The following is a 25,626-nucleotide window of genomic DNA, read 5'->3' on the forward strand; positions in this document are numbered from 1 at the left end:
ATGATCAACACTTGATCAGTAATTCGTGGTCCACAGCAAATTGGACACAAAGAATAGAACAATAGAATGACTTGGACAGGTCAGGAGAGCGGGCAAAGAAGTGGCAGATGGAATACAATGTGGGGAAGTGTGAGGTTATGCACAGGAAGAATAGTGGCGTAGACTATTTTCTAAATGGGGAAAGGCTTTGGAAATCTGAAGCACAAAGGGACTTGGGAGTCTTGGTTCAAAATTCTCTTAAGGTTAACGTGCAGGTTCAGTTGGCAGTTGGGAAGGCAAATGCAATGCTAGCGTTCATTTCCAGAGGACTAGAACACAAAAGCAGGAATGTACTGCTGAGGCTGTATAAAGCTCTGGGTCAGACCCCATTTGGAATATTGTGAGCAGTTTTGGGCCCCATACCTAAGGAAGGAAGTGCTGGCCTTGGAGGGGGTCCAGAGGAGGTTCACAAGAATGATCCCAGAATGAAGGGTTTGTCATACAGGGAGTGGTTGAGGCATCTGGGTCTATACTCGATGGAGTTTAGAAGGATGCAGGAGGATCTAATTGAAACTTACAGAATACTGAGAGGCCTGGATAAAGTGGACGTGGAGAGGGCATTTCCACTAGTGGAAGAGAATAGAACTCGAGGGCACAACTTCAGAGTGAAAAGACGCTCCTTTAAAACTGAGATGAGAAGGAATTTCCACAGCCAGAGGGTGGAAAATCTGTGGAACTCACAGAGGGCTGTGGAGGCCAGGTCATTGAGTGTCTTTAAGACAGAGATAGATAGATTCTTGATCAATAGGGGGATCAAGGGTTACGTGGAGAAGGCGGGAGAATGGGGATAAGAATCATATCAGCAATGAGCAGACTCAATGGGCCGAATGGCCTGATTCTCTCCCATATCTTATGTTCTTACGGTCTTAGTTTGCAATCACCTATTTAATTAGACAAAGGCTCCACAAGGAGCTCCTGTGATTTAAAGTGAGGTTTCTTGCACAGGAACCTTATCCTGCTGCTGCTTCACAAAGACTGGTTTGACCACAAGTGGAGTTGCACTCACCGCACTGTTCATCACTGTTGTCTCCGCAGTCGTTGTCCCCATCGCAGTGCCACAAGCTCCGGATACAGTAACCGTTCTGGCAGTGAAATTCATCCTCCTCACACTCACGAGGTGCTGAAATACAGAAACGGAATTAAATAGCTATGATTGCTAATTTTGCCCTGACGGTAATTTTGCTATGACAGTAATATTGGGTGGAATTCTCCAGCCGCGTGGGTCTAAAAGCCGGAAATTCCTGCCCGACCACCAATGGGGTTTCACATTGACGGAACCAGCCCGCTAAAGTTCCAGTGGCAGACGGGATGGGAGAATTCCAGCCATTGTTTGCAGTAATGCCAAACCCCCATTCACTACCGCGGGACCAGGAAATCCCACCGGCCTAAAAGGCCACAAGATTCTGCCCCCTGCGTCTGCCTGTGGAAAACCTGACGGATTTTGTTATAATTTCATCACTCTTTTCCCTATTGTAATTAATCAGATCTACATTTTGATTTATTCATTTGCGGGATGTGGCTAGGCCAGCATTTATTGCCCATCCCTAATTGCCCTTGAGAAGGTGGTGGTGAGCTGCCTTCTTGAACCGCTGCAGTTTCTGGGGTGTAGGCACACCCACAGTGCTGTTAGGGAGGGATCCCAGGATTTTGACCCAACGGCAGGGAAGGAATGGCAGTATATTCCCAAGTTAGGATGGTGAGTGTCTTCTCGGGGAACTCCCAGGTGGTGGTGTTCCCAGTTATCTGCTGCTCTTTTCCTTCTAGATGGTTGTGGGTTTGGAATGTGAACAAAAAACAAAGAACGAAGAAAAGTACAGCACAGGAACAGGCCCTTCGGCCTCCCAAGCCTGTGCCGATCATGATGCCCTAACTAGACTAAAAGAAATCTTCTGTCCTTACTCAGTCCATATCCCTCTGTTCTCTCCCGATTCCTGTACCCATCCAGCTGCCTCTTAAATGTTGCTACGGTGCCTGCTTCAACCACCTCCTCTGGCAGCGCGTTCCAGGCACCCATCACACTCTGCGTGAAAACCTTTCCCCGCACACCTCACTTAAACTTTCCCCCTCTCACCTTGAACCTGTGCCCCCTTGTAGTTGACACTTCCACCCTGGGGAAAAACCTCTGACTGTCCACCCTGTCTGTGCCTCTCATAATTTTGTAGACCTCTATCAGGTCTCCCCTCAGCCTCCGTCTTTCTCGTGAAAACAATCCTAGTTTATTCAACCTCTCCTCGTAGCCAACAACCTCGAGACCAGGCAACATCCTGATGAACCTTCTTTGCGATCTCTCCAATGCTTCCACATCCTTCTGGTAGTGTGGTGACCAGAACTGCACGCAATACTCCAAATGCGGCCTAACCAAGGTTTTATATAGCTGCAACATGATTTGCCAACTCAGTGCCCCAATATAGCTGCCTAAAGTGCATCTTGTAGATGGTACACATTGCTGCCATTGTGCATCAGTGGTGGAGTGACTGAATGTTTGCGGAATGGGTAGCAAGCAAGTGGGGCTGTTTGTCCTGGATGGTGTCGAGCTTCTTGAGTGTTGTTGGAGCTGCACCCATCCAGGCAAGTGGGGAGTATTCCATCACACTCCTGACTTGTGCCTTGTAGATGGTGGACAGGCTTTGGGGAGTCAGGAGGTGAGTTACTCGATGCGGGATTCCCACCCTATGCCCTGCTCTTGCAGCCACTGTGTTTATATGGCTGGGTCCAGTTCAGTTTTGCTCGATGGCAAACCTTAGGATGATGATGTGGTGATGTGTCACAGGGATCGGTGTTGGGTCCATTGTTGTTTGTCATCTATATCAATGATCTGGATGATAATGTGGTCAATTGGATCAGCAAGTTTGCTGATGATACAAAGATTGGAGGTGTAGTGGACAGTGAGGAAGGTTTTCAAAGCTTGCAGAGGGATTTGGACCAACTAGAAAAATGGGCTGAAAAATGGCAAATGGAATTTAACGCAGACAAGTGTGAGATATTGCACTTTGGAGGGACAAACCAAAGAAGAACGTACAGGGTAAATGGTAGGACTCTGAAGAGTGCAGTTGAACAGAGGGATCTGGGAATACAGGTACAGAATTCCCTAAAAGTGACGTCACAGGTGGATAGGGTCGTAAAGAGTGCCTTTGGTACATTGGCCTTTATAAATCGGAGTATCGAGTATAAAAGTTGGAGTGTTATGGTAAGGTTATATAAGGCATTGGTGAGGCCAAATTTGGAGTATTGTGTACAGTTTTGGTCACCTAGTTACAGGAAGGATGTAATTAAGGTTGAAAGAGTGCAGAGAAGGTTCACAAGGATGTTGCCGGGACTTGAGAAGCTGAGTTACAGAGAGAGATTGAATAGGTTGGGACTTTATTCCCTGGAGCGTAGAAGATTGAGGGGAGATTTGATAGAGGTGTATAAGATTTTGATGGGTATAGATAGAGTGAATGCAAGCAGGCTTTTTCCACTGAGGCTAGGGAAGAAAAAAACCAGAGGGCATGGGTTAAGGGTGAAAGGAGAAAAGTTTAAAGGGAATATTAGGGGGGGCTTCTTCACGCAGAGAGTGGTGGGAGTGTGGAATGAGCTGCCGGATAAAGTGGTAAATGCGGGGTCACTTTTAACATTTAAGAAAACCTTGGACGGGTTCATGGATGAGAGGGGTGTGGAGGGATATGGTCCAAGTGCAGGTCAGTGGGACTAGGCATAAAATGGTTCGGCACAGACAAGAAGGGCCAAAAGGCCTGTTTCTGAGCTGTAATTTTCTATGTTTCTATGATGGTGGGGGATTCAGCGATGGTAGTGCCATGAATGACAAGAGGAGATGATTAGATTTTGTCATGTTGGTGATGACCAGTGCCTGGCATTTATGTGGTATGAATTCTGCTGGCCACAAAGCAACCCAGGCCTCATTATTATCCATATCTGGCTGCATATCGGCATTATCTGAGAGTTGTAAATGGAAGTGAATACTGTACAATCATGCAGGAACATTCCCACTTCAAGTCAGTTATGAAGCAGCTGGGCTAGGATACTGCCCTGAGGAATTCTGGTGATGATGTCCTGGGGCTCAGATGATTGGCCACCATCTTCCTTTGTGCATGAGAACACCATCAACCTGCAAGTTCTCCTCCAAGCCTCACACCGTCCTGACTTAGAAATATATCAGCCGTTTCTTCACTGTTGCTGGGTCAAAATTCTGGAACTCCCTCCCCAACAGCCCTTTGGGTATACCTACACCACATGGACTGCAGCGGTTCAACAAGGCAGCTCATCACTACCTTCTCAAGGGCAATTATGGATGGGTAATGAATGCTGGCCTAGCTAGTGACGCCCACATCCCATGAAAGAATAAAAGAAAAGGTACGACTTTGGCTAATGGAGAGTTTCTCCCGGTTCCCACTGGCTTCAGTTTTTCCGGGACTCTATGAGGCACAGTCAAATGCTGTCTTGATGGTAAGACAAATCACTCTTGCCTCACCTCTGGACCTCAGCTCTTTTGTCCAAGTTTGGGACCCGGGTGATAGTGAGGTCTGGCATCGAGTGGCCCTGGTGGAACATTGGGGAACAGGTAACTGCCGCTTGGTAACACTGTCAACCACACTTGCTGAAGATGGGGAGATAGTTTGCTCGATTAGGATTGGCCTGTTTTTTGCACACAGCGCACACCTGGTCAATGTTCCTCTTTGTTGGTAGATGCCAGTATTGTAGCTGCGTTTAGCTCGAGGCACAGGTAGATCCCACAATATTAACAATCTTGCATCTTTGTGCTCTGTTGGTAACTTTTGCCATCAGAAATTCCCATGACTGTACAGACAATAGAAACTGCAGATATAGACTTGTCAAAGTGTGCATACATAGAATCATAGAATCCTACAGTGCAGAAGGAGGCCACTTGGCCCATCGAGTCTGCACCGACCACAATCCCACCCAGGCCCTATCCCCATAACCCCATGCATTTACCTTAGCTAGTCCCCCTGACACTTAGGGGCAATTTAGCGTGGCCAATCCACCTAACCCGCACATCTTTGGACTGTGGGAGGAAACCGGAGCACGTGGAGGAAACCCATGCAGAGATGGGGAGAATGTGCAAACTCCACACAGACAGTGACCCAAGCTAGGAATCGAACCCGGGTCCCTGGCGCTGTGAGGCAGCAGTACTAACCACTGTGCTACCGTGCAATGTCAATACTGCAATGTAACTGCAGTGTGACAATTTACATAATAAATATAAAAAAACAGGGTGTGAAACTTTTAATAGAAATGTATAAAATGGATAATAAAGAGTTTTGAATTAAGCAGCAGCCTGAGTTATGTTTGCCCATCCTCTGCTTTGAATTTTATTTCACCCTGAATACTAGACTTGGGTCTTGACCCGCGACCCTGAATGTGTTGGGAGATGAGACCATTAATCTATGAAATATCTTTGGTCTGTCCACACCCTGCCGCTAGTCTCCTCCATTATAAATTCCATGTCCATATACATCAGGCAAGCTGCCAACGTAAACATATCGTGCGTTAATTATAATGCTACTCTGCCACTGGTGGGCAAGTCAAATTATAGCGTGATGAATTCGTAAAGGCAGTTTACAGCATAAATATGGACATAGGAATTTATAAAAACAAGTTGCGGAGTGGGATTGAACTCTATCCATAAACCCTAATTCTCCCTCTGCCTCTAATCCCACATTACCCTCTGTAATGACTTTAATCAGGCAATTGAGGTCAGTCTGTTAGAACATGAACGTCCTGATTAAGGGCCAAATTGATGGGCCAATCAGGGAGCCTCTTGGTTTGTATTTAACCAGGCGTGTCAGTTCCTCTGGGACTCCGAGTGCAGACTGCTAACTGGAAGCGCTCTGTATGCTGTTGTCTGACTTGTAAATAAAGGGATTTTGATGAAGGGGCTTCTGCCTCCAAGGACTTATTACGCCCACAGACACACTTGATTTTGATTCCTCAAATGCAACGGCCAAGGGAAACCAATGACTGTACAATAGGAAATTTTATTGGCACGGTGGCGCAGTGGTTAGCACTGCTGCCTCACAGCTCCAGGGACCCGGGTTCGATTCCCGGCTTGGCTCACTGTCTGTGTGGAGTCTGCACGTTCTCCTCGTGTCTGCGTGGGTTTCCCCCGGGTGCTCCGGTTTCCTCCCACAGTCCAAAGATTAGGTTGATTGGCCATGCTAAATTGTCCCTTAGTGTTAGGGGGACTAGCTAGGATAAATGCATGGGGTTATGGGGATAGGGCCTGGGTGGGATTGTGGTCAGTGCAGTCTCGATGGGCTGAATGGCCTCCTTCTGCACTGTAGGATTCTATGATTCTTTATCTTCATTCCTGAGTTGGAATTATCCTCAGAGGAACAATAGTTGTGTTGTCCTCCATTGACTTTTGCACTAGAAAGTGAATCTGTCCATGGGATGTGCTGCGTTTTGCTTCTGTACAAAGCCCTATTTGGAATTGATCGTGCCGGATGAGGTGGCTGTATTTGCATTGCTAAAACTGAGTCCCTTTTCGCAACATCTTCACAATGCCACTGGCAGAAGAGGACTTACTTATGACTGCTTGTTTGCACTATAGGATGCAGCAGAGGATTAGATATCTCTCTGTCGTACAGCGCCAATGTGTTTACCAGAACACTGTGATGCTCAACTAGCTTTCAGACAGTAGGCTACACAATATTTGTGGCTTTTCTCATCTAAAGAATATTAACAGCCTCACTCTAACATAGTTAAAGTTTTTAGTCCTTTTGTAAATTGTATTTTTGTATTTACTAACAACTCGACTTTGATATGGACCAAAATCTATTAAGATCTGCATTGGCTGACAGTTCGGCTCCAATGATAAAACTGCTAGAATAAAGCAAATTACTGCGGATGCTGGAATCTGAAACCAAAAGAGAAAATACTGGAAAATCTCAGCAGGTCTGGCAGCATCTGTAAGGAGAGACAAAAGCTCTTTTCTCTCCTTACAGATGCTGCCAGACCTGCTGAGATTTTCCAGCATTTTCTCTTTTGGTGATAAAACTGCTAGGTTTGTTTAAAAAGATGGAGTTCTTAAAATGGATACCAAGCAAAATGGTGAAGTACGAACCTTGACACATCCGGGTGGAATTTTCCCGTCCCGCCCGCCACGGGAATCGTAGCAGGCAGGACAGAAAATTCGGCGGACCATGCAAAGGTCCATTGACCTCAGGTGGGAATTTCCAGTCTTGGGGAGAGTGTAGCCGTAAAATCCCGCCCATCTTTCTCTTGATAATTGACTTATTTACAGAAATGTATTTATATTCCAGATCTTTGCTTCTTATCTCCCAATTCCACTCCCACGCCCCACAGTATCCCAGCGGTCTCTTTTTATATGTGCTCAGGATATTTAATCAATCAATTCCCTCCACCTGTTTATCTGTAACCATAACAACACAATTACCATAACATTATCTGAAGTCCACGTACCAACCAACTCAAGAACAGCTTCTTCCCTGCTGCCGTCAGACTTTTGAATGGACCTACCTCGCATGAAGCTGATCTTTCTCTACACCCTAGCTATGACTGTAACACTACATTCTGCACTCTCTCCTTTTCTTCTCTATGAACGGTATGCTTTGTCTATATAGTGCACAAGAAACAATACTTTTCACTATATGTTAATACATGTGACAATAATAAATCAAATCAAATCAAATCTTGGTGATCACTGCCTGCACATATACGAGAGTTCATGATTATACGTGGAAGTTAAGTAACTAAACTCTTTGCTCAGTTAAGACTTTGTGTTAAAAACTCATTGTATCCATTTTACAGAACAGACATCGGGATATTTGGTTAAGGATGTCCATTCTCTGCCCAATCAGAATCCTTATTGTTCTGTGGCTCTCATTGATTAGAATTCTCCCTCCCTCTCCTTTCCCTTGGAGGTTCCCAGTAAAATATATCAGGATGGTTTCCTGGCAAGTTTCCAACTTTGCACACTTGTATGGAGTTATTCCTTCTCAGATGTTTTTTGACTTGATTTGATTTATTATTGTCACATGTATGTACTTGCCATAGGTTTCTGTTGCTTATATGTTGCACTTATTTGATATTTGGGTTGATAGCCAATAAGTGTCTTCCAAACTACCCAGCAACCACCATCCTGTGGTGTAGCTTAATGGAGATGAGGCACCCCTCAAAATGTTCTTGCTGCAGCCTACTTCTTGATTTTTCCTGCCCTGTGTTCCGAGGTGGGCTCGATAATGATGGAATCAAACGCTCCCAGGCCGGAATTTCGCTAAAGTAACTGCAATTTTAATAGTGCCCACGTTTCGGGGCAGTTGGAGATGCCGGAGGAAGGCCACAATCAGCATGACAGCCGCCATGTTTTTTCCAGTGTGGGATGTTCCGTGTCACTGGTTTTGTTAAACACTCATTTAGTGTCCAAAACTGGCGTCATAGAATCCCTACAGTGCCATTTGGCCCATCGAGTCTGCACCGACCACAATCCCACCCAGGCCCTCTCCCTGTAATCCTACACATTTACCCTGTTAGTCCCCCTGACACTAAGGGGCAATTTACCATGGCCAATCCACCTAACCCACACATCTTTGGACTTTGGGGGGAAACCGGAGCACCCGGAGGAAACCCACGCAGACACGGGGAGAATGCGCAAACTCCACACAGTTACTCGAGGCCGAAATTGAATCTGGGTCCCTGGTGCTGTGAGGCAGCAGTGCTAACCACTGTGCAACCGTGCCAACCACTGTGCAACCGTGCCGCGGCACATTTTTGTTGGGGCTAAAGGAATCAAGGGATTTGGGGGGAAGGAGAGATCAGGATATTGAATTCAATGATCAGCCATGCTCAAAATGATTTGATTTGATTTATTATTGTCACATGTATTAGTACACAGTGAGGAGTATTGTTTCTTGCGCGCTGTACAGACAAAGCATACCGTTTATAGAGAAGGAAATGAGAGAGTGTAGTTTTACAGTCATGGCTAGGGTGTAGAGAAAGATCAACTTAATGCGAGGTAGGCCCATTCAAAAGTCTGATAGCAGCAGGGAAGAAGCTTTCTTGAGTCGGTTGGTACGTGACCACAGACTTTTGTATCTTCTTCCCGACGGAAGAAGGTGGAAGTGAGAATGTCCGGGGTGAGTGGGGTCCTTAATTAAGATCCAAAATGGGCACAGTAAGAAGTCTCACCTGGTGAACGAGCAGCGCTCCGAAAGCTCGTGATTCCTAATAAACCTGTTGGACTATAACCTGGTGTTGTGAGACTTCTTACTGTGCCTACCCCAGTCCAACACCGGCATCTCCACATCATGATCAAAATGAATGACGGAGCAGGCTCAAAGGGCCGAATGGCCTACTCCTGCTTCTAGTTTCTATATTTCTAAAACAACTTTCTTGGCTGCTTGACTTGTATTTACACTGTAAATCTCAGCTGCTTTCATTCCATCAAAGTTCTGTCCTATACTGACCCACAAAACCAAGCTGGTATAGAAAGCAGTCTGTAATACTCTCCAAGGTCGGCTTTCCTGAGAAATTCACCAACATCGCCCGACTCCCCCACAAGATGTCGGTGATTGTCCACACCAATGGGAATGTGACAGAAAGCTCTGAGGTCGAGACTGGAGTCAGGCAGGGATGTGCCATCATCCCCACCCATTTGTCCATCTTCATCGCCACCATCCTTCACCTTGTCAAGCACAAGCTTCCCAATGGAGTGGACATTGTCTACAGGATGGGCGGAAAACCTTTCAACCTCAACCAATTGAAATCCAAGAAGAAAACGACACTGGCATCATGCTTGGAAAGTCAATGTGTGAACGAAATCACCGTCTCCGCCCTCTCTCTCGGAAGGGAATCTCCAAGCCAGGATTGATGCCTTCAGGGAAACATACCGAAGAATCAGCCTCAGCCTCAAACTCAGGAAGACTTGGGTCTTTTACCAACCCACCCCAGGGCAAGATCCATCCTCTCCCTCCATCAAGATCTGTCTTCTCCCTCCATCGAGATCAACAGAGCAACCCCCTCCCCCCCCTCCCCAGCAGGTGACGCATTTCCCCTACCTGGGGAGCCACCTCTCATCTAAGACTGACATTGACATGGAGATCAAACATTGTATTCATTCTGTGAGTGCCGCCTTCAGATGCCCAAGGAAAAGAGTTTTTGACAGATGCAACATCCATGCTGATACTAAGATCCTTGTGTACGAGAGAATCATCCTCCTAACTCTTCTATACGGCTCCGAAACCTGGACTACGTACAGGTGCCATCTCAAGGCCCTGGAGAGGAACCATCAATGCTGTCTGAGACGGATTCCCTGCATCAGCTGGGATATACTAACATCAGCATCCTTGAAGCAGCCGAGAGCTCCAGCATCGAGGCCATGATCATCCGAAACCAACTGCGCTGCGCCGGCTATGTGCTTAGGATATCAGAGTCCCGACAGCCAAAGCAAATCTTCTTTGCTCAGCTCAAGGAAAGGCTACTGAACAAGAGGAGGACAAAAGAATCGCTTCAAAGACACCCTGAAGGCTTATCTCAAGAAATGCAACATAGACATCAGTGCCTGGGAGACTCTTGCTCAGAAGAGACCTACTTGGAGGGAACCTGGGGAACACAATTCTTCAAGGACATCCAATGACAAGAAGAGGAGCCTGAGAAAGGAATTCCAACTATCTTGATTCCGAGGACCAATTCCACCTCCTGGAAACCCCTGCCAGGTGTACGGTGGGAAATGTAGCTCTAGGACCGGTCATGCAAGGATCATCAGCCATGCAAGGGTCCACAGAACCTATGACCAATAACATGGAGTTCCTTAGGTAGACAATCATAGCGAATGATTGCCAAAGAAGGACAGGCAGAAAGGATGTGTGCGAGCTACTGATCTGCTCCTTGCTGCTCTTTATGCTGTCCCTATCATTGATGTACTTGGCTGGTCAGTATACCCTTGTCTGGGATTATTCTCTCTGAGCTTTGCTTGTCATAGTTTTGTATTGCTTAGGAAATGTTTCACTTCTTTGAAGTGAGCTACATTCATGATGCGAGTCATGAACAGCCAAGCAGATAAACGAGTAGAAGCTCGAGACAGCTGGAATTAAGAGAAACGTATTAGAGGCAGTGATATCAAGGAAGCGTGGGGCGGAATTTCCCCGTCCCATCCCACCCACCACAGGAATCATAGCCGGAAGGGACACAGACAAGGCAAAGGTCCATTGGCCTCGGGCGGGATTTTCTGGCCTTGGGGCGCCTGTTCGGGTACACTCAGTGAGAATTTAGAGGCATTTAGAGGCCGGTGTTTGGGAAAAGGCGAAACAGCTGGATAACCTGCACGAGGAAGACCCAAAATGGCACAGAGGGATAATGTCAGAAGGTGGACTGGCCTCTCTCTGTGAGACAGGCAGTGAGAGAAGCGGGTGATCGACGTTAGTGGAGAAAGATTGTTCCTAACACGGCCAACCCGAGGAACCAGGCCGGAAGAAAGGCAAGGCATTCATCCCATTTCCAGTCAAGGTGGCAGGTATTTAAGAGCAGAACACGCAGCACCCTGATTGGGTAAGGTTCACACTTGTTCTGCATTGGGCGGCATGGTGGCACAGTGGTTAGCACTGCTGCCTCACAGCTCCAGGGACCCGGGTTCGATTCCCGGCTTGGGTCACTGTCTGTGTGAAGTTTGTACATTCTCCTTGTGTCTGCGTGGGTTTCCTCTGGGTGTTCCAGTTTGCTTCCAAAGTTTAGTTTATTTATTAGTGACAAGTAGGCTTACGTTAACACTGCAATGAAGTTACTGTGAAAATCTCTTCGTCGCTACACTCCGGCGCCTGTTCGGGTACACTCAATGAGAATTTAGCACTGCCAATTCACCTAACCAGCATGTCTTTCAGGCTGTGGGAGGAAACCGGAGCACCCGGAGGAAACCCACGCAGACACGGGGAGAACGTGCAGACTCCACACAGACAGTGACCCAAGCCCGGAATTGAACCGGGTCCCTGGCGCTGTGAGGCAGCAGTGCTAACCACTGTGCCACCGTGCCGCCCCACAGACTAACAAGAAATTCTTCCTAATCTCAACATTAAATGGGAGACCCATTATTTTTAAAATGGCCCCCTATTTCTAGATTGTTTCACGGGGTGGGATGTGCAGGTTAGGTTGATTGGCCATGCTAAATTACCCCTTAGTGTCCCGGGATGCATAGATTAAAGTTTATTTATTAGTCACAAGTGAGGCTTACGTTAACACTGCAATGAAGTTAGTGGAAATTCGCCACACTCTGGCGCCTGCTCAGGTCAATGCACCTAACCAGCACGTCTTTCGGATTGTGGGAGGAAACCGGAGCACCCGGAGGAAACCCATGCAGACACAGGGAGAATGTGCAAACTCCACACAGGCAGTGACCCAAGCCGGGAATCAAACCTGGGTTCATGGCGCTGTGAGGCAGCAGTGCTAACCCACTGTGCTATCGTGCCGCCCTTAAGGTTAGTGGGGTTAGTGGGGTAAATATGTGGGATTACAGGGATAGGGTCTGGGTGGGATTATTGTTGGTGCAGACTCGATGGGCTGAATGGCCTCCTTTTGCACTGTAGGGTTTCTATGATTCTGCAGTTGGAATTCTCACAATTGCAGAGAAACATTTCAACCATCCACAATCTAATGATTGTTTGGCCACGGAATCTATTCCAGCGAGGTATTGCTTACCGTGGTTTGTTAGTTGCTAGGTAGCAGGGTTCAGAAGGGAGATAAATAACAGCTGATGACTGTGTGTTCATGATAGATGTTGAGAGAGAGAGAGAAATGCGCATCCTTGAAGAACTCTGTGTTGGCAGCCTTCGGGGAAATGTAATTTATGATCAGAAAGATACAGATAGTTTTTAAGTGCATTTACACAAATGCATCAATACATTGTGTTCAGAGATGGTTGAATATAATTCAATTGAATACATTCTCCAACCAAAAGTAGTGAGCTGCACTCCCGAACTGGGACAATGTTCTGTCACTTGTGTCTGCTACAATAGAGCCTTTTATCTACTGGAGAGCAATCAATGAGAACTGCCTTGGAAGGGAAGAGTTTTGCATAAAAATGGTTTAATGAAGCTGCATCAGTCTGAACAATAATCACACGATCACAAGAGCACAAGAAGTAGGAGCAGGAGTAGGCCCTTTGGCCCCTCGAGCCTGTTCTGTACCATTCAATAATATCATAGCTGATCCACTTTCCCACCTGACCCCCTCTCCCCATAACACGTGTCTCCCCTGTGAATAGGAAATCTGTCTGACTCCGCCTTGAATATATTCAATGAGCCAACATCTACCCCTCTTTTTGGAAGAGAATTCTTAGCATTCCTAAAGTCCTGAAGGAAGCCATTCAACCCAACAAGTCTGCACTGACTCAACATGACACAACCCCTGCCCACTCTATCCCCAATATTTCCCATGGTTAATCTCCATAACCTACCCAACTTGGGACACTAAGGGGCAATTTAGAATAGCCAATCAACCTAACCTGCACTTCTTTGGGCTGTGGGAGGAAACTGCCTCCTCCCAGTGAATATAATCCTAACCGATCTAGTCTCTCCTCATATGACAGTCCTACCATCCCAGGAATCAGCCGGGTAAACCTTCGCTGTACTCCCTCTATAGCAAGGACATCCTTCCTCAGATAAGGACACCAAAATTGCACACAATACTCCAGGTGTGGCCTCACCAACGCCCTGTACAATTGCAGTAAAACATTCCTATCCCTATACTCAAATCCTCTCACTATGAAGGCCAACATACCATTTGCCGTCTTTACTGCCTGTTGTACCTGCGCGCTTACTTTCAACACTGGTGCATGAGGACTCCAAGGTCTTGGTGAATAATGGATGCTCTTAGCACCATTCTCAGTCTTTATTATAAACACTTACATTCCCTTTTCATAAGCTCATAAGATACAGGAGCAGAATTAGTCCATTCGGCCCATCGGGTCCACTCCGCCATTCGATCATGGCTGATATGTTCCTCATCCCCATTTTCCTGCCTTCCCCGCCATAACCTTTCAACCCATTACCAATTAAAAATCTGTCTAACTCCTCCCTAAATTTACTCACTGTCCCAGCATGCACCACACTTTGGGGTAGCGAATTCCACAGATTCACAACCCTTTGGGAGAAGTTGTTTAAGAAACATAGACACATAGAAAAACTACAGCACAAACAGGCCCTTCGGCCCACAAGTTGTGCCGAACACATCCCTACCTTCTAGACCTACCTATAACCCTCCATCTTATTACGCTCCATGTACTCATACAGGAGTCTCTTAAAAGACCCTATTGAGTTCGCCTCCACCACCACTGACGGCAGCCGATTCCACTTGCCCACCACCCTCTGTGTGAAAAACTTGCCCCTAACATTTCCCCTGTACCTACCCCCCCCCCCCAGCACCTTAAACCTGTGTCCCCTCGTCGCAGCCATTTCCACCCTGGGAAAAAGCCTCTGAGAGTCCACCCGATCTATGCCTCTCAACATCTTATACACCTCTATTAGGTCTCCTCTCATCCTTCGTCTCTTCAAGGAGAAAAGACCGAGCTCCCTCAGCCTATCCTCATAAGGCATGCCACTCAATCCAGGCAACATCCTTGTAAATATCCTCTGCATCCTTTCAAGCTTTTCCACAACCTTCCTAGAGTGAGGTGACCAGAACTGAGCACAGTACTCCAAGTGGGGTCTGACGAGGGTCTTATATAGCTGCATCATTATCCCCAGACTCCTAAACTCAATCCCTCGATTGATAAAGGCCAGCACACCATACACCTTCTTTTCAACCCTGTTTCTCCTCAACCCTGTTTTAAATTCGCTACCCGTTATGCTAAGACTGTGTCTCAGGGTAAGAGTTAGTAAAGCCTTTGTCTTTCTGTCTATAACATCTTTGTGTATGACACCCCACCCCTCCCCTCACCCTTACAATATACATCTCGTCCTATTTTCTTTGTCTTCAGCTCTGACGAAGGGTCATCCAGAAACGTTGGCTCGATTCTCTCCCCACAGCTGCTGTCAGGCCTGTTGAGATTTTCCAGCCTTTTCTGTTTTTGTTCCCAAAAACATGTTTGATCGAGCTATAAAGGAGATCGACATCAAATACACATCCTTAAAACTGCGTGCACTCAGCACCCAGATGCAATTTCTCTCCATGATGAAGGAAAGACAGGTTTCTGTGAGGTGGTTTGGCACAGACTCACACGTACACACCCAGCTGGGTAACTAGAAACGTAAACTATTCACACTCACACCTTCAACCAGTTTAAAATGACATGACTTGAAATTTGACCCTATATTACTAAATCCTTTGGCGATAATTCTGGACAAAATGCGTTGATAATTATTACCAAGCAAAGTAGAAAATGGATTAACCATAATCAGGAGATACAACAGGAACTATTGCTTAATATAAAAGTCAAACTTGTGCTAACGCCCATGCATTTGCTCCTTTAGACTGTGTAGTCAACAAAAATGTAATTACTCTTTTAAAGTGCCGTTTGTCTGTAATGTCACGCTATTGTTAGAATGCTGGGCATGTTACAGACTAATATCAGCCATTATCACTGACATGCTGCATACCGCTGACAAAGGTAAAAGTATAAAGTACACTGAATTAACACTGAGAATTATAGAGCATCATTCCTGAAAAATACAAATCTGTCCAGAGAATAATGTAGATTGAGGGAGGTCTGCACATTTCTAAAGTATACTTCGTAATTGAACAGCAGATATACATAAATTAAAAGTTGTATATTTTATACAAGTACATAAGGTAACATTCAACATTTAAAAGGTAGATGTCCTGAGCTGGATAATACCTGCAAATAAATGGAAACCACACCGTAAATACAGAACTCACTTGTTTATTTATTTATTAGTCACAAGTAGCCTTATATTAACACTGCAATGAAGTTACAGTGAAAATCCCCTAGTCGCCACGCTCCGGTGCCTGTTCAGGTACACTGAGGGAGAATTTAGCATGGCCAATGCACCTAACCAGCCTCTTTGGCAGCTGCTGAGATTTTTGAGGCAGCAGTTGTCAATACTAATTGCATTTCTGTGTCCATAACATTGGAAAGTGAATCTCTAGGATTCACTAGGGACACACTGGGGGCGTTGTGGTGGCACAGTGGTTAGCACTGCTGCCTACCAGCGTCAGGGACCCAGGTTCGATTCCTGGTTTGGGTCACTGTCTGTGTGGAGTTTACACATTCTTCCTGTGTCTGCGTGGGTTTCCTCCCACACTCCAAAGATGTGTGGGTTAGGTTGATCGGCCATGCTAAATTGACCCTAGAGTCAGGGGATTAACAGGGTAAATATGTGGAGTTATGGGGATAGGGCCTGGTGGGATTGTAGTCGGTGTGGACTTGATGGGTCGAATGGCCTCCTTCTGCACTGTTGGGATTCTATGATTCCCCTGTCAGCTTCCTTCATCACTGTCAGATTTCTACCTCAAGTTTTAAGTTTATTTATTCGTCACTTGTGCTTCGTCTGTCTAGCACACAAGAAATAATATCCAAATACATAATAAATCAAATCAAAAAGACAGAGTATGTTTCTCAATCCCTCTCCCCCACCCTATCCCTGTAACCCCACATATTTACGATGGTTAATCCCCCTAACATACACATCTTGGGACACCAAGGGGCAATTTAGCATGGTCAATCCACCTAACCCGCACATCTTTGGTCTGTGGGAGGAAACCAGAGCACCCGGAGGAAACCCACGCAGACACAGGGACAATGTACAAACTTCACACAGACAGTTAGTTACCTGAGGCCAGAACTAAACCTGGGTCCCTGGCGCTGTGAGGCAGAAGTGCTAACCACTGTGCCACTGCGCTGCACTCACATCACACAAGAGATAAAATCTTTATTCATTCGTGGGACCTGGGTGTTGCTGGCTGGCCAGCATTTATTGCCCATACCCAGTTGCCCCTGAACTGCGTGGCTTGTGAGGCCATTTCAGAGGGCAGTTGAGAGTCAACCACATTGCTGTAGCTCTGGAGTCACATGTAGGCCAGACCAGGTAAGGACAGCAGATTTCCTTCCCTAAAGGACATTAGTGAACCAGATGGGTTTTTCCGACAATGGTTTCATGGTCATCAGTAGATTCTTAATTCAAGATATATATATATATATATATTTTAATTGAATTCAAATTCCATCATCTGCCATGGCGGGATTCGAACCCTGGTCCCCAGAACATTTTCTGAGTTTCTGGATTAATAGTATAGCGATAATACCACTGGGCCATCGCCTCCCAGCAAAGGCCCAAAAAGCTGAATCTGATTATTTTTGTTTTCCGTTTGAAAATGTACATTTACAAATTAAACCAAGAAATCATTAGTTGTTAAAATATTAAGATATTGGTACTTCATCCAGAATCTGAAATTACTGATAACACACATTTACACACACTAATCTCGACACAATGTGGACCATAATAACTAACTGAAATTAGATTGGCCTGTGATCAAAAGTATAAACGTATGAATGAGACTTTGTGAGTTGAATAAATCATTTACTAACCGGAACCTCTGGGGCAGAATTTTCAGGCGGGTGTCTGAACCCTGCCACAAGCTCAAATAGCCAGCAGAAAGCAGCACCACGTGGGGAAACAATCGCTCAGTTGATTTCCTCCAAATTTGGCCTATAAGAGGCTGCGTCTCCAGCTAAAGATGGCAAACCGGCTTCCTCTTGAAGTTGGATGACCGATAGGACGAGGTTTTCCAGATTGAAAGCCGCAGGAGAATGCCAAGGGGCACATACGTGAGGGAGAAGGCAACCCAAAATGGCGCACTCTCTCCAACTTTTCCACCTTTGAATAAAAACAAAATGGCCACTGCAGTTGGTTCATCATTGTGGAACGGCCTCCTTCACGGAGCTGCCTGTGGCTTTTGCTGCGGCCATTTTGTCTTTATTCAAAGGTGAAAAAGTTGGCTAGATTGCGCCATTTTGGGTTGCCTTCTCCCTCACGTATGTGTCCATTAGCATTCTCCTGCAGCATTCAATCTGGAAAGCCTCGTCCTATTGGTCAGCCAGCTTCAAGAGCCTGACTGCCATCTTTAGTTGGAGGCCAATCCTCGGGCCTCCAGAAGGCCAAATTTGGGGGAATCACAATAAGTGAGCGTTTCCCCACGTGGTTCTGGTGCAGGAAGGAAAGGCCTCTAAGCTTGCTTGAACATTGGTCCCTCAATCTGCCATTGGGAGGTCACTAAACAGGCCCCCATCACCCTCGGAACCTAGGGGCAGACTGAAAATCAGTTGGCCTCCATCCAAAGGCCTTAATCGATTTAATGGGTTGCCTGGCTGCCACATGCGTGTGGGTTCTCTTGCTGTCCCTGGGGGCAGCATGGAGCTGGGGGGCTGCTACGCAAGCTGGTGAAGCAAGTTTGAGTGCCCCCTGCCTCAGTTTCTGGCAGAAAGAAGTCTAACAACACCAGGTTAAAGTCCAACAGGTTTATTTGGTAGCAAACGCCACTAGCTTTCGCAGCACGCTCCTTCGTTGTTAGATTTCTTACTGTGTTTACCCCAGTCCAACGCTGGCATCTCCACATCAGTTTCTGGCCCCAGCAGGGACTAAAAATCATTCCCCTTGTTTGTCTAGTAAATAATTTACTAACCTGAATTTCTTATCTCTCCAAAACAATGGTTAACAGGCAGTTCAAAGCTTGGGTTTCAGGCTGCATCGATTTACATTTTAAATGTGTATTTCCTATTCTTTTACAATCTCCTGCAGCTATCAAACTGGGCAAACAAACCAGAGACAGTTCCATCTTGTCTGGTGCGCTAAAGGGGGCGCGAGACATGTGAATTTTGTTTTTGACCGGATTTACACTTGCAGAACGAGGGGGTGAATCATTTGTTAGCCACATGCTCATTTAAAAAAGAAACTCTTAATTTGCATTTTATTTTTCCTTTTGCCAACTTTCCTCCACCGCTCCCTCAGCCACACGGTATTCCGTGCCCGGTCGGATTGGCAGACAAGCTGTTTCTAAGGAACTGTCAATGATCCTCTGAACCGCAGGGACACACACAGGATTTGCACTTTGACCTCAACACTGTGGGCAGTGTATGTGCTTTCCGAGGTTACCAGCATTGGCCATTTACCGAATGAGGGAGTTAAGAGTGTGAAGCAGTTTAAAGCACATTGTGTGTGTGAGGAACACTAACGTGCTGAATTACTGCATGGCCAGGTGATTTTATATACAATGCTGTTTGAAGTCCAGTTTCTGTGCTGACTGACTGGAACAATGGGTTCGTACACTATTGTTCCAGCTCTAGGGCACACGCCCAGTTAGATTTATATGCTGACATCTCAGTCAGGTAATTAGAAATTCTTGAACAAAATGTTAGCCAGCCGCATATAAACAGGAGTAGATCATGCTGTGGGTGAACTTGTTCAACCATTCTATTAGACCATGACGTATCCCCAGTATCTTTCTGCGCTGTAGAGATTCTATGATTCAATGAGATTCCGTTCATTCTCCTCTTCGACTCCAGTTTCCTGTTCTATTGTATATTCTTCAATTCTCATTGTGTCCAAGAATCTCTTGTAATCTGTCTCAAAATCTAACCCCATTTACACACTTTCTTCCCATTGCCATCCCATCGCCCCTTAGTGTCAGGGGGATTTGCAGGGTAAATATGTGGGGTTACAGGGATAGGGCCGGGTGGGATTATCGTCGGTGCAGGCTCGATGGGCCGAATGGCCTCATTCTGCATCATAGGGATACTATGATTCTAATCCAAAATTCAGCACAAAACTGGTCACCTTGCCATAGGGGTGGCACGGTAGCACAGTGGTTAGCACAGTTGCTTCACAGAGCCAGGGTCCCAGGTTCAATCCCCAGCTGGGATCATTGTCTGTGCGGAGTCTGCACGTTCTTCTCATGTATGTGTGGGTTTCTTATGGGTGCTCTGCTTTCCTCCCACAGTGTGAAAGACGTGCTGGTTAGGTGGATTGGCCGTGCTAAATTCTCCCTCAGTGTACCCGAACAGGCACCGGAGTGTGGCGGCTACGGGATTTTTACAGTAACTTCATTGCAGTGTTAATGTAAGCCTACTTGTGACAATAATAAATAAACTTTTCTCCAGGGATTCAGGTCGGGGTAACTAATGTACTTCTGGTACATTGCAGAAATTAAGTGCAAAATGACAGATATTGCCAATCTCATTTCTACCAAGATTATGCAAATTTATTAGAGTTGGTGAAAGATAAATGTCCAAACCCTCACAGCACTAACGCCATTCCTCTCACACCTATCGAGCAACTAATGAGAAGTCCAATCAGTATAAAAAGAAAGTTCAGGTAATCTTACTGTGCAATGTGTGTACCATAAACCATTAGCGCATCTTTAGTGGTAGATACCATCGGTGCAGGCTTGATGGGCCGAATGGCCTCTTTCTGCGCTGTAGAGGTTCTATGATTCAATGAGATTCCGTTCATTCTCCTCTTAGACTCCAGTTTCCTGTTCTATTGTATATTCTTCAATTCTCATTGTGTCCAAGAATCTCTTGTAATCTGTCTCAATATCTACAGCTCTCTGGGTAGGTAATTTACATCCCTCAGTGAAAACATTCCTCTTCATCTAAGTCTCAATAGGCTTATCCTGAAACTGTGACCCTTTGTTTTTCCGGAAACTAGTTCCTCGACACTCACCATGTCAAACCCTTGCAGAATTATAGAGGTTTCAATGAGATCACCATTTATTTGTCTAAACTCCAGTGATTTGAGACTCATTTATTTTATTGTATCTCACAGGACAAACCTCTCATCCTAGGAATCAATCCAGTGAACATTCATTGCGATCCATCAAAGAAATCCTGACTGAAGGAGATCAAAACTATTGACAATACTGCAGGCCCGGTCTCAGAAAGGAGGCGCAAGACTGCCGGCAAAATTCCTCCAAAGCTTTTCTAAGAGTGGTTTCCGGTGGGAAACACGGTGCGATTCCGGCTGGGTGGGTCGGCGCAATTCCTATTGCCATCCACCCAAACTTAGACAATATCTTGGAGGTCGGAGTCAATTTGTGCCATGGAAAGAGATGTGCAGGACCTAAAGACACCGGCAAGGTCGCCTCCGCAGAGATTTGGGCGTCCTTTTTAAAGGGTGCCCCGATCTGAAAATAATACTACAGAAATCCCCCCAATCGCTGGCTTCAGGCATCCTACACCCCCCCCCCACCCCCGCCAAGTGAGCAACACCCAGATATGGGGTCACCTAACTATCCTCTCAGGTAGTACAAATTGTTGTGATCGTTTGAAATTTACCATTCTTGTATTTGTCCAATTGAAAGGCTTGGGTAGCTTGGTCTCTCTGTTCAGCAATGATCTCGTTATGTCTTTCAACACAGAGTATTTTGACCTCGAGACAAGAGTGGTAACGTCTGAGGTGGCCTGGTGCAGAGAAGATGACCCACGCTAGTGTCCCCTTGACAACATGATGAAGACGTCAGCAGGCAGCAGACTCGCAAGCGTTACTTGTGAAGAAATCAAATGAGCAAAAGAAATGTAGCAAAGAGCCTGTAACAACACGCCCAAACTGGCCAGACACAGCCACACTGCAGGAACACTTACGGCAATCCTGCTCGTCCGAGTCATCCCCACAATCATTATCACCATCACAGACCCAGGAACGCCGGATGCACTTGCCATTATCACAATGGAATTCCAGAGGGGAACAGGTTGGCAGCACTGCGGGAAAGCAGAAAAAACAGAGAACGGTGAGTTAATGAAGAACACGAGCGTATTTTCATTTACATGGAAACTAGAAGCAGGAGGAGGCCATTCGGCCCTTCGAGCCTGTTCCGCCGTTCACTATAATCGTGGCTAATCGTTGCTTTCTGTTAGGTAGCACTATCTTTCACAACCTCCCTCTCTGCACGGCAGACTTTGCAGATGCTTAAAAAAAAACACTTTTAGCAGAATGGCAGGAAGATGTAGCACAATTTATACAAGAAAAATCAAAATCAGAAGCTCCAACTCCCCGTATTTTTAAATTCATTCACGGGATGTGAGCGTCGCTGGCCGGGCCAGCATTTACTGCCTTCTATCCCTGAGGGCATTTGAGAATTATTGCTGTGGCTGTGGAGTCACATATAGTCCAGACCAGGTAAGGACGGCAGATTTCCTTCCGTAAAGGACCTTAGTGAACCAGACGAGTTTTTCCAACAATGGGGTTGCATGGTCATCATTAGGCTTTTAATTTCCAGATTTTTATTGAATTCAAATATCACCATCTGTCATGGTGGGATTTGAACCCAGGTCCCCAGATCTTGTCCGGGGTTTCTGGATTACTAATTTGATACGCTGAGGGAAAATTTAGCATGGCCAATGCACCTAACCAGTAATCCTGTTTCTGGATTACTAAATCAGTGACAATACCACTCTGCCACCACCTCCCCATTAAGATACTCACTCAATTAAACAGATGTTAAATACTCATGCTTTCATTCATTGCATCTTTTCTGTACCTTCTAGAATGGCATTAAATATGGGCAGCACAATGGCACAGTGGTTAGCACTGCTGCCTCACAGCACCAAGGACTGGGGTTCGATTCCCGGCTTGGGTCACTGTCTGTGTAGAGTTCATGCATTCTCCCCGTGTCTGCATGGGTTTCCTCCGGGTGCTCTTGTTTCCTCCCACAGTCCAAAGACAAGCTGGTCATGTGCATTGGCCGTGCTAAATTCTCCCTCAGTGTCCCCGAACATGCGCCGGAGTGTGGCGACTAGGGGATTTTCACAGTAACTTAGTAAAGTTTATTTATTAGTCACACTGCAATGAAATTACAGTGAAATTCCCCGAGTCGCCACATTCCGGCGCCTGTTCGGGTCAATGCATCTCACCAGCACGTCTTTCAGAATGTGGGAGGAAACCGGAGCACCCGGAGGAAACCCACGCAGACACAGGGAGAATGTGCAAACTCCACACAGACAGTGACCCAATCCGGGAATCAAACCCGTGCTGCCTCTGCAAGAAGCCGACTTGTGACACTAATAAATAAACTTAAAAATATAACGTAATAGTTCCATTGGAACTTTTTATTTTAAGAGTGCTTTTGATTCAACAAGTTCCTTCCTGCTTCCTAAGAGTCTTATCTTTCCCCCGCTGAGAGCAAAGATCACGCTAGTATTCTCAATGTGAATGTAAATGCCTCTCCAGAATGTCAGAAATTGCTAATTTTAGCATGTTGTTATCTATGGCCTTTCCAAACAGCCATGTTTGATGTAATGGAGTAGAGAGTCTGTAATCTGCAATCAGTAATCTGGATGCAAATTGCAATGGTTTTTCAAAGCAAAAATTATAGTTCAATATCTGCTCAAACTCATTTGCATAATCATAAAGCTAAAATTTTCCATGAGGCTGCATAATGTGGGAGAGAGGCAGTTCAGGATGCAATTAAATCTTCTTTAAGAAATATTCCATTATATACTTAAGGGCAGTAAACTAGTGCTGTTTTAGTAGCAGAGCTTAAAATGGGATTCTCACCAAAAGTAAACCCTTTTAATACGAGTTCTAGTCCAATGTCGATGTTTAATCCAATATTAAATAGTTGAAAATGACTTGAAATAACTTGCGGTGCCATTTAATAATTTCATTGGGGTATACTTTTTATTAAATTAAATTTTAGTAAATTAAATTAAACTTTAAAAGGGTGTTTACGAGTGCTTTGTGCCTAAATAATATCATCTTAATTTGGAGAGCTTCTTTGAAGGGCTCCAATTGACAGAAACTATGCATGTTTATGAATTCAATCTCAGGGTGTGGCAGGATTCCAGCAAGATGTTATCGCAGTGAAAACAGCTCCAGTAACACTCAAGAAGCACAACATCATCCAGGATAAAGCATCCCACTTGTTTGGCACCCCATCCACCACATAAACATCACAGCACTGCCAATGCACAGTGCAGCCGTGTGTACCATCTACAAGATGCACGACAAGAATTCACAGAGGCACCTTTGACAGCACATTCCAAACCCACGCCCTCTATCCATCTACAAGGACCAGGGTAGCAGACACATGGGGACACCACAACCTGCAAATCCCCTTCCAGACTTGGAAATATATTGGCCGTTCCTTCATAGTCACTGAGTCAAAACCTTGAAACTCCCTCCCTAATAGCATTGTGGTTGTACCTACACCACAGGGACTGCAGCGGTTCAACAAGGCAGCTTACCACCATCTCTTCAAGGAGCAATTAGGGATGGACAATAAATGCTGGCCTAAACAGCAATATTCACATTCCATGAACATTTTTAAAAATTCATGAAAACCTGGCCTGTGCAAGGCTTGAAACTTTGATCTCTTTCACATTGTTTGGCCGACTTGGAGCAATTGCCACTGGCAAAATCAACGCAGGATGTGGGTATCACTGGCATCACTTATTGTCATTGAACTGAGTGGCATACTAGGCCATTTCAGAGGTCACATGTAGGCCAGGACAGCAGATTTTCTTCTCTACAGGACATTAGTGAACCAAATGGGTTTCCCTGACAACAGTGCCTTTAGACTTATACCTAAGTCTACCGCCTTAATTCTACCACCCTGCCACCACAGAATCAGAGCAGTGAGGGGCAGACAATGGAAATGTCCGTCTAAATCAGACGGGATTTTCTAGGCTTGGATCGAGCGAGGCCATATAAATCCTGCCTATATTTCCATCACCTGCCCTGGTGGGATTTGAACCCACATCATTACCCTGGGTATCTGGGTTACTAGTCCAGTGACAATACCATTCTGCCACTGCCTTCACACCTTTATTTCAAGTGGAAAATAAATCTTTTAGAAGCACTGGCCACAGTGCCGGTAAACAGTGGGAGCAGTTTAAAATGGTGCTGATAATGTGTAAAGCTTGCTGCAGTCAATTACACACTCACAATTGTTAAAGAACAAAGAAAATTACAGCACAGGAACAGGCCCTTCGGCCCACCAAGCCTGCACCGACCATGCTGCCCGACTGAACTAAAACCCCCCACCCTTCTGGGGACCATATCCCTCTATTCCCATCCTATTCATGTATTTGTCCAGACGCCCCTTAAAAGTCACTACCGTATCCGCTTCCACTACCTCTCCCGGCAGCGAGTTCCAGGCACCCACTACTCTCTGTGTAAAAAATCTGCCTCGTACATCTCCTTTAAACCTTGCCCCTCGCACCTTAAACCTATGCCCCCTAGTAATTGACTCTTCCACCCTGGGAAAAAGCTTCTGACTATCCACTCTGTCCATGCCCCTAATGTTAGTACCTGGTTCAAAAAATTTTTTAAATCTATTTTATCAATTTCATAAATACAACACTAACCAATGTGGTTGATGCATATGGATGGAAGAGTTAGACATCAGGAAATAGGAAATGTAAATTACTCATAAACCTTTTGAAGAATTAAATAAGTCAGAATTATGACATGCCTGTTAAACACAGAACTAATTCTGCACCACCGTGCAAATATAATTGGTTTTGAATAAAAGTTTCCTTAGAAAGACAGCCATCAATCCAGTTGTTAAAATATAGTATCACTGATCAAAATAAGAATCTGTTGTTATATCACCATCGATTTTCAGAAGCTTTGACTTTTTATTCGTTCCCACAGCTTTGTTTAACTT

The 25,626-nt window shown here is 45.6% G+C and overlaps 1 protein-coding gene across 4 annotated transcripts in view; it reads right to left on the reverse strand.

Annotated features, from left to right (window-relative positions):
• The window catches only part of LOC144499002 (low-density lipoprotein receptor-related protein 4-like), a 417,145-nt gene that overhangs the window by 129,836 nt on the left and 261,683 nt on the right, over positions 1 to 25,626 (reverse strand). For all 4 annotated transcript variants that reach the window (XM_078221044.1, XM_078221043.1, XM_078221042.1 and 1 more), the window contains exons 3-4: positions 21,602 to 21,718; positions 1,046 to 1,159 (exon numbers count right to left, since the gene is read on the reverse strand). In XM_078221044.1, coding sequence (XP_078077170.1) covers positions 1,046 to 1,159; positions 21,602 to 21,718 — 231 coding nt within the window. The remainder of the gene's footprint in view (positions 1 to 1,045; positions 1,160 to 21,601; positions 21,719 to 25,626) is intronic.

This window comes from Mustelus asterias, chromosome 9 (assembly GCF_964213995.1).
Source record: "Mustelus asterias chromosome 9, sMusAst1.hap1.1, whole genome shotgun sequence".
Taxonomy (NCBI): domain Eukaryota; kingdom Metazoa; phylum Chordata; class Chondrichthyes; order Carcharhiniformes; family Triakidae; genus Mustelus; species Mustelus asterias.